Genomic DNA, 13,866 nt, shown 5'->3' with positions numbered 1-13,866 from the left:
GTCTCTCTACCTTACAGCTACTGGTGACTCAGTCACATTTAGTGACTATTGAACCATACTGCTGTTTTCCTGGGTCAGCTGAACATTCCTAACCCTCTTGTGGCTAGTGTCAATCAAAGGCTAAGCACAGCTGGATCCTGGTTTTGACTCATCGGTCTCCTTCAAAACTGCCAGTTAGTCAGTGGCTATTTTCATTTCAGACAGCTGTCTACGCTATTTTTACTTACACACTCAAAGAGCTGTAGGTTTTTCTGGTTCAAACCGTATGAGATGCTTTTGGTCAGGTTGTTACATTACAATTTATCAGAGATGTGTTACTTCTGATCTTTAATTTTTGGTTATTAATAATCATCAGTTTATACTAGGCCGGATAAGGGCTAGGACAAAGATATATATTGCGAAGTAACCTTTTCTTGATAGAAACATGATTAATAATTGATAGAATTTTGATAGAATCCATTTATCCATGTTTTGACAGACATATGATTAGATAATTATATCTGGGAGGAGGAGATATAAATATTATCACTTCACGCTCGCAGAGTGATTTATCAAACCTGAAACTGTTAGCGGTCACTGTTTTTGCATCTATATTTAGCATGTTTGAAAAGTGGGCGCAAACTGGCACAGTGTCACACACAAATGGCTGAGGTTGTTGTTGCGAGAAGTTGTAATAAAAGATGAGGGAGAGAGAGAATCTTCTGTGCACATAGAAGAAATAAAAACAGTTGAATTGTATCATTTTTCCAGCACTATTTCTGAGCTTTGATTTTTAGCTGGGGTTTTGTGTTTTCATTGGCTGCTCTGGTCTCTACCTGAGCTTAATGAACGTTCCTCTGCCAGCGGCTCAGTTGAAGATGAAAATAAACAAAATCAGAAATAACCTTACAACTACAACTCACTTTTGAGAAATGGAGCATTTAAGCTCAACAAAATATTTATTTGATTTATATTGCAATAAATATCGTTATCCACTGATATTAAAAATGATCCTGATAGGATTTTTTCTCATGTTCTCCAGCCATAGTTTTTATTGATTTAACGCTTCTGTAAGCATGTTAAGTGAAAAAACCCCACTAATGCTTGAGTCAGAGATTGTCGAGGGACAGTCTATCATTGGTGATACAATTTTACAACCAAAACAGTGTTTTTAGGATGGATCACAAAGGTACCACTATATTTCGGCCTCTCATTTACACAGGAATGGCGTTTTAGCCCACCTGAAGACGGTAACTTTTAAAAAATGACCTCAAAAATAGATTTTTTCTCAATTGTTTTTAATCTTATTTTCAGTAAAAAAAAAAAAAAAGTGCCTTATTATACTCTATATGAGCCACATTCAACTTTTCAGTCCAGAAAAATGTCTTGTTTCCAGTTATCTTAAGACAAAAGTGAGGTTGCTTGGAACAAATAAAAAAAATCTGCCAGTGGAACAAGAGAAAAGTTACTTGTGTTCAGACATTTTTCTAGTTTTATGCAAATTTTCCAGCAAAATTTTCTTAGCTTCGGGGTATATTTTTCTTAACCTATCACAAGCAATTCATACCTTATTTTTGTCCTGAAACAACTTGAAACAAGACATTTTCTGGACTGACCAATTGAATGTTGCTCATATCAAGCGTAGTAAGACAAATAAAAAAAAAAAAAAAAAGACAAAAACAATTGATAAGATTTCAGATTTTTGGGGTGTAGTGGAAACTTGGACAACATGCTCTGCTCTCCTGCATTACACTTTCATCGTGGCAACTTAAATTGCCACGTGCAAACAGGACAACGACAACAGTGACAAAGGCAGACTACCATGTCGTCTCGGTGTGAGGTGCATTTTGTGTTGTTTCCACTGACTTATTCCAGGACAGATCCCCAAATAACCGAGATGAGCCGTCCCACTTTTTGGGGCCCCTTTAGTGCCAGACTGAACCAATCCACTCTTGGAAGGTGGAGCTACAACACTGCAGGCTGTCACTTACCCGAACAGCGGCTGCATTTCTCCTGGCGGCACACCGTCTTCTCTGAAACAAAGCTGGATTGTTCTTTGTATCAAAGAGCAACATGCCAATCACAGAGAGGATGAAATGCTGCATGTCTTACATCTATGATCTTAGTTTGCCGTGTTGCGTTTGTCTTCTTCGTTGGATTTGTTAGCGGGGTACACTGTGTCTCGCTTACACAGCGTCACTCTATTATTTAACAGCTGTGGCTGTGTTGGCATCTAACTTATGTCGGGCGGACACTATGCGATTTTAGAAATCTGACTGTCAGGGAAATGCTCCCACTGCATGACCGGGTTTGTCACTCGTACTCTTACTTGACCCTACGACATGTGTACTCATACTGTACGACTGCTGTCAGCCACGATTATTGACAACCACGACTACTTGTCGGCGTCAGTCGGCATGTGGCGGCACGACGTGCTCGAGTGTGAACAACGAAAAACAAAGGTTCCTAGTTCCTATGACCGCCCGCCATTGTTTAAAGCTCCACCGTTGTCTTCTGCGCAGGTGCGAACGTAGAATCTTGATGTAACACCACTCACACTGTACGAGCTACGGCAAAAATTTCTGACATGCCAGAAGTTTGATCGGGAGGTCGCAGCATTATCGTTAGAAGGTAGCAGCAATTAATCCTTCCTCGTGAGTGTTCTCACACTGTACGGCTTACAACATCCTGATGCTACGATGTTTCCACGATGACGCAGCGTGGTCTGCGACAGCAAAATCGTGGTGAAATCCCCTCAAAATCGCACAGTGTCCGCCTGGCATTACACTCTGCCTACCACGAGAGGGAACAGAAACGCAAACTGGATCGGGCTTAACTGCGCCAAACCGTCCTAAACCATACTGAACCGAACTGGACTGCTTAGTGGAAACGTGGCTAACATGTACGCTAGATTGTCAGCCTACCTTCAGCTGAAAGGCTCTATAGTTATAGCGCCAACTACAGGCCTGGCATGCTTACTACAGCCTTTTAAAGCCCCCAGTGTTTCCAGGAAAATGCAGATATTTTCCTCTATTTTCAGGCGAAACATTGTCGTGTAAACAGGGTCTAAAATGGTCTGACCCTCCTTCCTGTTAGCTCCAGTTTCAACTGTTGTTTAAGCAGTTGTAGTTTTAATGGTCTAACACACTGCTCTTACACAGGGGTTTTTTTAGACCTCAGTCAGCTTAAAGTGCTTCACATATTCACCTTTCACACACACACACACATTGGTACACAGATTGCAGGATGCTTAACAAAGTGCTTTGCCACCGTCTGTATTAACCTTAATTCATTCACTCTCCAGTGGCTTTTCCCTCAGGGGCACTTTAAGGTTCAGTGTCTTTGGCACATCAACATGTGGACTGTGGAAGCAGAGAAATGAATTCACAATCCAGAGGACTACCTTTCTTAACTCACAGAGGAACTTCAAATCTTTGGACTAAATTAATACAAATGTATTTCTCTGGATTGTAGCATGAAAATACATGTGGTGTCAGCATGTGTAACTTGTCATCATATAGGATCCTGCACTTTTTTTTTTTTAATTCTTTTTTTAATCCAAAAGTCTGATAGAAACAAAATTGTGATTTTATTTACAGGGTGTCAAAACCAACATCTTCATCTATTCAAATAAATATTTTACAGCATGAAAAAAAGATGTGAATAGTTGCCTCAAAATGTTACCAAAAGTCTTAAAAAAAACAAAAACAAACAAACAGCAGTTTTCAGTGGGAAGACTTAACTAACAGTAAACTTTCTGCTCACTGAGAAGCACCTGACATGGCCTTATGGAGAAGTGACTCCACTTTACTGCACTAACTGCTTTTATTTACTGTGTGTGTGTGTGTGTGTGTGTGTGTGTGTGTGTGTGTGTGTGTGTGTGTGTGTGTGTGTGTGTGTGTGTGTGTGTGTGTGTGTGTGTGTGTGTGTGTGTGTGTGTGTGTGTGTGTGTGCAGGCATTTGAAGTGTGTGTCCCAGTTGGCGGCGGGCGTGGCAGCTCCAAGAAAATCACCTACACCAACCCCTACACCAGCAGCCGCACATTTCTGCTGCGCTCTGACCATCCAGACCTGCTCCAGTTCAAAGAGGATAAGTTCCAGGTGAGATAAGGCAGGAAGTCGTGCAGCTCTCTGTCTCTCAGAAAATCAATACTTTGAATAACACCGAAGGGAACATTTCTCCTTCACTACACCTCCACTCTGTTGTTCAAGGAAATGAAGACCAGCATTAACACAGACTGTTTCATCGGATTAAAGTGTCTGTGTGATGTTTTTTGAACCTGTAAATAATCAGCATTGAATGGTGAAATACAACCTTTGTCTTTTTCCATGTAACTACAGCAAATAATCAATTCATCATCATGATGGATACCATCAGGGCTGCAGCTATCAAATATTTAGTATTTGAGTATTCACTGAAAATTCCATTTATTGATGGAGTAATCCAATAAAACAAATTTTCATTTAGTTAAAGAGCAATTATTTTTCAAATGAAACTTGTTTGACGTCAGAACTAATACAAAGCTCACACTTGGGCTTTAACATATTTTAACTCAAATCAAATCTGTGGCCTCTTTACCCCCCCGTGTCACTCCCCACTCTCGCCCTGTTTCCTGCTCTGTCCCCTGTCCTCTGCTCAAAAGCATAAAAAATTACTTATAAAATTGATGAAACATTAAAACAGTTCCTAGGGGTGGAGGAAATTCATTGATATATATATATTGATATATATATATATATATATATATATATATATATATATATATATATATATATATATATATATATATATATATATATATATATATAAATATATATATATATATATATATATATATATATATATATATATATATATATAAATATATATATAAATATATATATATATATATATATATATATATATATAAATATATATATATATATATATATATATATATATATATATATATATATATATATATATATATATATACATATATACATATATATATATACATATATATATATATACATAAAAAAATGGGAACATTAAAAAAAACTCAAATTTCAATAAAAAATGTTATGCTCTCATGACGGGATTTCTCAGGAGTTTTAATATTGAAGTTTTCCAAAAGTGCAATGGAGACACCTTTTTCTTTTATTCAAAACTTCAAAGTACAGCAGGAGGGGGAGGTGAAGATGATGCTTTTCATTCAGTGTTTTGTTCTGCCTGTTTTGACTTGGTGTGGTCACACCCCACAGTGAATAGAATAGAATAGAATAGAATAGAATAGAATAGAATAGAATAGAATAGAATAGAATAGAATATAACTTTTATTGTCATTGTAAAAAGTACAACAAAATTGAAGTCACAGCAGCAAACAATTAAACAGATGTTTCTGTTAAACACCAAAAAGAGCTACAGACTGAAGCTAGCACTGTGACATTTGCAGCTAGGAAATGTTCAGAGTGAATACTTTGGTAAAATTTCTTACCTATGTTTCAGGCATTCGTGGGAAGCATGAAACACATTTGGTATCACTTTTTTGTAACATCCTTCCATATCTTGAAGTTTATATGAAAACCTATGATAAAAATCTGAAAGGTTTTGTTTTTAAACCCTCTGAATACTCAGTGTACTGCATCACATCATGGAGACTGACCACTGAAAAACCCTCTGCCTGCCTCCTGTGCAGATGTACCTCTCCTCTGTAGGTCTTAATTCCAGTGGACATTTAGACTGTGACAGAGCGATGATGGAGCTGTGGTACAGCCAGCACACACTGCGCTGCTCCCAGGGAGATAGACTTTAGAATTACATTATTTCTGCAATGTCACTCACTGACATTTTGGCCTGGTATCAGCCTGAGAATCACTTTTGGTTCTCTCTCAGCGAAATTTTGGCTATGCTGCATCACCACTGACTTTGCAGCTCCCCCATGAAGCACCTCACAGACTGACACCGTCAAAGTTTGAGAAAAAAAGTTTCCACTGATACGCTGAAGGTGAAGAAAAGCTTATTAAAAGGAAAATAAACTTCAAGCGTCAGCTGTGACAGATAAGAAGAAATGTTTATGACTTTTCTGTCATCTTGACAGGAGAGTAAAAAGACATCAGAGATCCCTGACCTCACGGTTTTGACTGCTTATTACTCAGCTGTTAGAAGTGAACGACTTTCTCATTAGCACATAGAAAGAAACTGAGGGGAAAACGGCAAAGACGTTCCTATCGATGCTTTATTATGTTGTCAGCCCGGGCGTCTCTAATAGCTGAGTCTCTCTCATAGACGTGAAGAACAGAAAGCACTGCTGCCTTTTCATTTCACTGGTACAGGTAGATAAAATGGGAAGACAAATGGAAAGCAGCATTTTAAACGAGCAAATAAATGAATGAGATGCAATGGATGTCTGCTCCCACATCAACTATTTAAGAGTCTCCCTGCTGCTGTCCAGCAGACACTGCATCAATAAGACAAAAGAAGGTTGGGGGGGTGAAAAAAGACTCATTGTGTTTTTCATCTTGTCAGCAAGGCTGCAGGTGTCTTATTAAGTATTTACAACACCCACAGCATTAAGCAAATGTGAAGACACTTTATTCTATCCTAAAGTAACTACCTTACCACGATAAGATCAGCTGTCAGGCAGGGGGGGAGAGTTGGTATCTGTGTTGCTAGGTGGTGGAGAGAGATTGCAACACCAATCCCAAACTGACCAATAAATTCACTCCTGGTGTTACGAATGATATGTTATCATTAAAGATAAAACTGGGGGCAGCAGTAAAGAATGAATGTCATGTTAGTGGTGAGTTTAATATCAAGAGGTTACGAAATTAAAGAATATGTATAAAAGTTATTGAGCAGTTCCTTGTTTTGCCGCATAATAAAACAAATAACTGACTCTAAGCTCTTCATTCTGCTATAACATTTAGGTTTTTTGACCCTCTATGCCAGGGGTGGCCAAACTGTGGCTCGCGAGCCACATATGGCTCTTTACCTTTTGGTGTGCGGCTCTTTGATTCATTCCTAAAAAAAATAATGATCTATATATAGTTGTGAGTTGTGGTGTGCTGATCAACCTAAAATATTGATATATTGCCAATTGATGCCTACGCTGGGATCAGTATTGATCAATACTTGGGTGATGAGGTTGATACTTCAGTTTCGGTTTCTTTTCTCTACATGTGCTCCTCTCAATCGCTCATATGTTCATAGCTATCTAGATAGATAGATGAAAATGTACTGATTTTTATTTTATGTCATTTCATTTATGTGTGAGAGGAAGTGTGTCTCTAAGACCACGTGTGATGTGGCTCTTTGTAGTACCACAGTAGTATTTGTGGCTCTGGGTCTCTGACTGGTTGGCCACCCCTGCTCTATGGCAATATTTCCTGACCAGGGGTATGTGTACGTGACCACATTGGAGGGAGTACATGGAAAGATTTGATCATTATTTTCAACTTGGAAGTAGTAAAATGGTATGTGTGCACTACAAGTTTCCAACCTGTGGCACAGCTGCATCAAAATCAAAACAGATGTTCACCTGCTTATGAAAGATACGCTGGGGTGTCTCATTAAAGCTCAGGTAAAACTGCTATAGTGAGTCTAAATATTATTTTGTTGTGTTTTGTTTCTGATTTTGAAAGTTTAAATGCCTGTTCAAAGGGGATTTATTAACCAGGACTCCATTCATTGTAGTAAATGTTACAGGGGTTAAATAAAACAAAGACAAGTTGATTATTTTGATTATGTGTTGATTTATTTATTTATTGGTTCATCTATATTGCTTAATTGTTTTCAAGGCAACATATTATTTATTTTTAGGTTTAATTTGAGTTAAAAAGAGGAAAATGCCAGAGAATCTAATGTTCAAATTAAGGACATAAAATGATCTTCTTTTTAGATCAGTTTTTTTATCTTCTACTTTTTGAGAATTATCAACACCCACGAGTGAGGGGGTACTCATGGCGTGACAAAAAGTATCACGGAGTACACAAGACAAAAAATAGGTTGGGAATCACTGCTCTATGGTACCTCAATGCCTCAGGACAACAAACCCATTTTTTTTTTGCCTTTTACACTCACAAAATACATCTCAGTTGTTATGAAGTACTTTTCAAAAGAAAAGAAAGAAAGAAAAGACCTTGAGGAACCAATAACAGTGTTTGAATTTGTCATATGACCCTCTTGAGGTCAGGCAGAATCCCTTTTTTGTAAATTTTCTTGCAAGGACCAACTCCGCCAATTCTCTCCTCAAAACTGCCTAATAACTTTTTTTTCCAGGCCTCTCTCAGTCTAGAAAAAATCTATTCATATTAATTGACAACTAAAGCTTAATATCGAATACTTTAATCTATGTGCTAATTGATTTAAGGAGACTTGTAAAAATGCAAATGTTGCCCTGAGGCCACACTGTACCATTACGGATTCACCATGAAAACGTTTTGGTACACTGTCTTTGGGTTTACAAACTGTTTAAAACAAACTGGTCATTAAATCTTTCCTAGACTTCTCCAGTTTTCACCTAGATAAATTTGATGTTAGTTTTAAAGTTTAGGCTTCCACTGTAGGCTCTGGTCTACTCGAGTGAACTTTGTAAGCCTTTTTTTCCGGGGCACAGGCTTCTATCCTCCACACATTTTTTCCACATTGAAAAGTCTGTCTCCTGAAAGCCACAGAAGTGAAGTCTTTTGTTAATAGTTTATGTAAAGATAGAAAAAACATGTTTAGACTCCTTGACCCATTCATTTCAATGTGCCGTTCCTCAATACGACAGTGTTGCCTGCAGGCAACGTTCAAACTGAAATCTTATAAAAGTTATTTTTTAAAGTTCTTACCCTTTTATGGCATGCTAGGTAAACTGTTGAGGCCAACAAGTAATATTCATGTGTTTTTTGAAAAAAAGTGTGTTGAAATAAAAATAAATAATGCTCTTATTTCGTTATTGACTATCTGGTACAGTGTTGCCTCAAGGCAACAAACCCCAAAATATCTTTGAAAAATATTTTTTTGAAAACTGCTTTAGATAATGTTTATTTGATCTTTTTTAAGAAAAAAAAACCCTGAAAACATTTTTTGGGCATCACTATGTGTACCATAGAGGGTTAAGATTAGCAAAAATGTGATGCATTCAAACGTCTTAAAGCCTGGATAGCCTCCTGGCTTAGAGCAATGGTGCAGCTCAGCACAGGTGACATCACAATGCAGTTTACATTAGCGTGTTGAGTATAATTGAAGGTATGTGAAAACAATGCTTGCAGAGTGACTAATGACTTACAGCAGTGTACATGACATTTTCACGTCATGTAGCTAGGAGCCTCTTTGTTTGCAAAGGTCAGCTCAGCCTTGGCCCACGAGTCTTTATGAGCTCCGCTCAGGAAGTCCAATTTCCTCCACAAAGGCAGAACAATCTGAGTCACAACTTCAAGTGTGCCACATCTGAAAGCTGTAATGGCAATAAATAGGCACATTAGCAAGCACATCCCAACAGAAAAATGAAAAAGAGCTCAATAAACGGACATGTTAAACAAATCATTTCTGTGTGAGCGAGCTATAACTTCACATAAGATTATTTAGTATTAAAAAAAAGAGGTTTAAAGGCCCTGGAGCTAAAGTGGCAGAAAGAAAAAGGACAGAAAAAACAAACAAAGAAACAAAAAAAAAAACAGGAAAGTGGTGATAGAGCGCAAACTGAAACAAGAGTTAATCTGTTTCTGCTAATGTTGATTCCAACCCACAGTCAGCAGTTATTCTGCAGTGGTCTGTTCAAACTTCAGAGTCTATCAATAAAATGAAGAGTGAGGTTATGTTAGCTCTGCTTGTAAGGTTGGAGTTGGTAGATGAGCACTAGTAGGAAATAACGATGGTGCCCTGATATTACATGATACAGACATGTCTCAGAGCACCAGGCTGCAAGTTACTGTCCACAGTCTGCTCACCTTCTGTCCACTAAACTACAAACTGACTTCACAAAGTTTGACTCTTGTCACATTTCAAACAAAAGAACCTTTTAACTTCTAACTAAACTAACTAAATAAATACATAACCTTGTCGTTTGCATCTTGCATGCTTAGACCAAAGTGCTAATATTATTAGCATGCTAACAGCATCAAAAAGACCAGGCTCTGTGTCTCTGTTTCATGTGTTATAGTGTTCTAACTTAGGCTTATTAGAAGCAAATTATGTACAGTTGATGTAACATTAATAACAGGGGTGGTGTCATGGGTGGGCCCAGCAGCCCCAGGCCCATCCTAAACTTTTTTTTTTTTAAATTGGTTTGAAGGGTAATTGTGAAATGTTGTCACTTCACATTTGTTTTGTCAAAGTTAAAAGCCCTGCCCTTAGAAAATGATCTGGGTATGGCATTCTTTTTAGCCTGTTGGAAATAAAACGATTAATCAGCGTTATGAAACAAACAGCTTAATGTTATATCGGCAGGAAGAGAATGATTCTGAGAAAGAATATAGATTTTTTTGTTTTCCATGTAACCAGGGTTAATGTTGCCACTCTTATGGCCTATAATAAAAGGTAAGCGGTAGTGACCAACCCCGCCGGTACATTAAGCCTTTAATACACCAGATAGGTCTGCAGTCCCACTGCATTCTGTTGTGTGTTGACTGCGTTTGTCAACTTAGTCCAACAAGCTGTATGAATGATAGACAGCTGGAGTTCCAACGCTCCCCACTCCATTGATAAGCCTCTCTTCTCTGTTGACTCCAGGTCTGGCTCCACTCATTATGTCGGTTAATCGTCGTAGTCAAGATAAACACAAACTGATTTCAACATGGTTTGTTTTATTTTGAAAGTCACTGGGTGTTTTTAGGTAGTGTCCGGTCCCAACTTCCTCTCCTGCTCGATCTTCCCAAAAGACCAGAGCATAATCTGGTCGCTCAGTCTGATGCCGTAAAACGGCATAAAAATTCAATCAAATATTAAAGAAGCAAAAAGCAACTAAGTCTGCTTTAAAACCACACGGAGTAACAGTAGTACATCCGTCAGTCATTTCAATTAATTTAAATAGTGATCTACTAGTTTTGTGTCTAAATTATCTTAAGAAAAGTAGTGTGAAGAAGTCAACAGTCTTTGTCAGTTCAGAGGTCATTACAGCCACACAGCGCTGTCTGGAGTGACACAGACTGCAGCAGAGGACTAACCCGGAGCGGACCATGATGGAATATTGGTGAAAAACATGAGTTTTTGGACGATTAATGCAGTTTTAGGAGCGGCGCTGTCTATGCCCCGATGGATCCCATTATACGGACGTCCGCTGCACGATTTTGGATCTAAATATCTCCCAAAGCACTGCTTGGATCAGGAAAGCCTTCTCGATTAGTATTTTGTTCTACTTCATTCTATAAACAATGTAAAAGCTGTATAAACCAAACTTATCCTTTAAGAAGGCAAGGCTCATCTGATTTTCTGAACACGTCCTTCCTCTGAAATTCCGAAGAGTCTAAGAGCCAAGATCCAGTCACCTCTGGTTACATCCAAACAGGCGCTCCCAACAATTAGACAAAAAAAAATCAGTTGACATTTTTACCGTCTCAATTTAAAACTGAATAGTAAATCTAAAAAAGAGAGTCTAATCAAGCGGTAACATTTGCAAATCCTTCCACTTCTAATTAAAAAGATTTAATTCAAAGATGTTTTTCATCATCTCCCTGTGGGTTCAGGTTCAGAGAGAAACTTATTACCGTCACAGTTCTCCATTGTTCTGAGATTAATACGAAGACTATTTGTTGTGTTCACTTTCTTCAGATCAGCGGGGGAGAGAGTTACACTATTGGACTACGGTTTGCCCCGAGCCAGAGTTCCGGTTCAGTGGAAATACTGGTGTACGTGAACAACCTGGAGGAGAAGACAGAGGAGACGTTCTGTGTGAAGGTCAACTACTCTTAAACTGATGATTTTCATTTCAAACAGCAGGTACAAACTGCTCCCTGAGAAACGCTGACTGATCTGTCCTTCACAAATATTTTCAGGGAATAAAACAAACTCGAATGTGGACAAATGAGCTGTAATTTTTCTAATCAGTGTGTCTTTTTGTGTGAGATCGGATGTCATATGGAATAAATGCTTTTTTTTATCAGATTAACTGAAAATCTGAGTCTTTTGTTGAAGCTCTGTGTTGTTTGAATGAATGAGGAGCTCTGTGCTGAAATAAGGTCACCTCTCAGGAATCCAATGCAGTGGTTTCAAAATAAGCAGGAGAATCAGCTCAATCCAAAAAGCTTAAAACACACATTTCAATACAAGCAACCTGAGTTTTATAAAGATCAGAGTAAATGAGGTTTTAAGAGAAAAACAACAAGAGAAAAAAGAGCTGCAAAATGACCAGATTATGATCCGGTTAGCTGCAGAAACATCAGCGTCAGGGCTGGATCCCAAACGCCGGCTGTCCTCTTCTAAAATGTCGGAAGGTGGGCCGAGGGTGAAAGCAATAACATTTTATCGACTTTAATTACCCAGCACACCCACTTGAATGCCACTTGATGGCTGAGTTTTGGTCTAAGACCAGTTAGGGGTCTGCTCTCTGGGTCCCTTTGCATGCCGAACAGCTTATCCTCATCACCATGGTTATTAGAAACAGTGGCGTAATGAGGTATGTCTCTGCAGCCAGGTGCATATCTCTTCAGATCGCCCTCATTAACACCAGCATCCCTTTTTACCCCTCCATCCTCTCCTCGCTGCTCGCTCTGCTGTGTGTCTCGCTGTCTGAGACACAGAGAGAGAAGGCCGTGCACATTGGGTTATATAACACCAAGTTACATAAGCCCCCCCTCCACACACACACACACACACACACACACACACACTCCATCATCCCCTCCCTCATCGCCTTCTCTCTCATTAGAATGCAGGCAGCAAAATAAGCTGCTCTAAAGCAGCAAAGGCTAATAAAAAGATCGCATCCAGGCACTTGCACTTCATGTAACATTTGGGCTTACACCGAAGCCTCATTGTCTTCTCCTCTTATGTTAACACATTAACAGCCTACAGAGATACTCCTTCCAGCTTTATTCACTCAATTTGTTCTTCTCGCCCCAGACTTCCTTGTTCTTTAAAGAGGTAACAGCGACTCAGTGGCACATGAACTGAAAGGATGACTTTGCATCTTTCTGTTTATTGGATTGCTGTGCTCTATATGTGCGTTGACAGAGTAATTGGCCGCTGTTACTTCCTCTTCTCTTTCCATACTGGCCTCTGAATTCACTTTTCTTGGAGTGAATGCTGAGTAAAGGGTAAGAGACACTCAGTCCTCATCCTGAAGTTTTAGTGAGCAAAAATCATCATTCTTAAAATGAAACTGGATGACAAACTGAATGTGGATGCCAACCATAGTCTTAAAGTGATACTCCGGGATGGAGCAAGTTGGGTCCTATCACAAGGTTTAGGGCAGAAATTACCCCTACAGCAGAAGCCCAGGGCGCTGGCACCAAACACCCCCTCCCTGCTCCTCTGCTGGTTTCCTCTGCACTCAGACGGGGCCATATTTTACTTGACCAAAAACACAAATAAACGGACTCCCACTGAAAAAATCTGATATCGCTCTGCATTCACGCTTTATTTAGAGAATTTTCAGCGCGTTACTTTCACACAAAAACACAGCTAAATAAGGCTCTAGTTCTCATTGTGTCGTTAAATGGCGCTACCTCCACTGCAGAGCCACAGCTGGCTACGAGGCGCTCGCTGCTTAGTGTATCAGTCCGTGCGCGCAGCTTGCCAGATATAAACAAACGCAGGTAGTCTGCCAGGACCAAGAGAAGTCGGGAGTGGGAGTCCGTTTATTTGTGTTTTTGGTCAAGTAAAATATGGCCCCGTCTGAGTGCAGAGGAAACCAGCAGAGGAGCAGGGAGGGGGTGTTTAGTGTGAGCGCTCTTGGCTTCTGCTGCACAAAAACACTGCCGTAGG

The 13,866-nt window shown here is 39.2% G+C and overlaps 1 protein-coding gene across 1 annotated transcript in view; it reads left to right on the top strand.

The window, feature by feature from the left end:
* The window catches only part of nphp4 (nephronophthisis 4), a 370,059-nt gene extending 358,045 nt beyond the window's left edge, over positions 1–12,014 (top strand). The window contains exons 28-29 of the mRNA XM_074682340.1: positions 3,936–4,079; positions 11,713–12,014. Coding sequence (XP_074538441.1) covers positions 3,936–4,079; positions 11,713–11,853 — 285 coding nt within the window. The 3' untranslated portion in view covers positions 11,854–12,014. The remainder of the gene's footprint in view (positions 1–3,935; positions 4,080–11,712) is intronic.
* Positions 12,015–13,866: the final 1,852 nt, after the last annotated feature.

Source organism: Halichoeres trimaculatus, unplaced genomic scaffold (assembly GCF_033239565.1).
Source record: "Halichoeres trimaculatus isolate MK-OKI-2021-1 unplaced genomic scaffold, fHalTri1.1 fHalTri1_scaffold_11, whole genome shotgun sequence".
NCBI lineage: Eukaryota > Metazoa > Chordata > Actinopteri > Labriformes > Labridae > Halichoeres > Halichoeres trimaculatus.
This window is presented reverse-complemented; position numbering and strand designations above follow the sequence as displayed.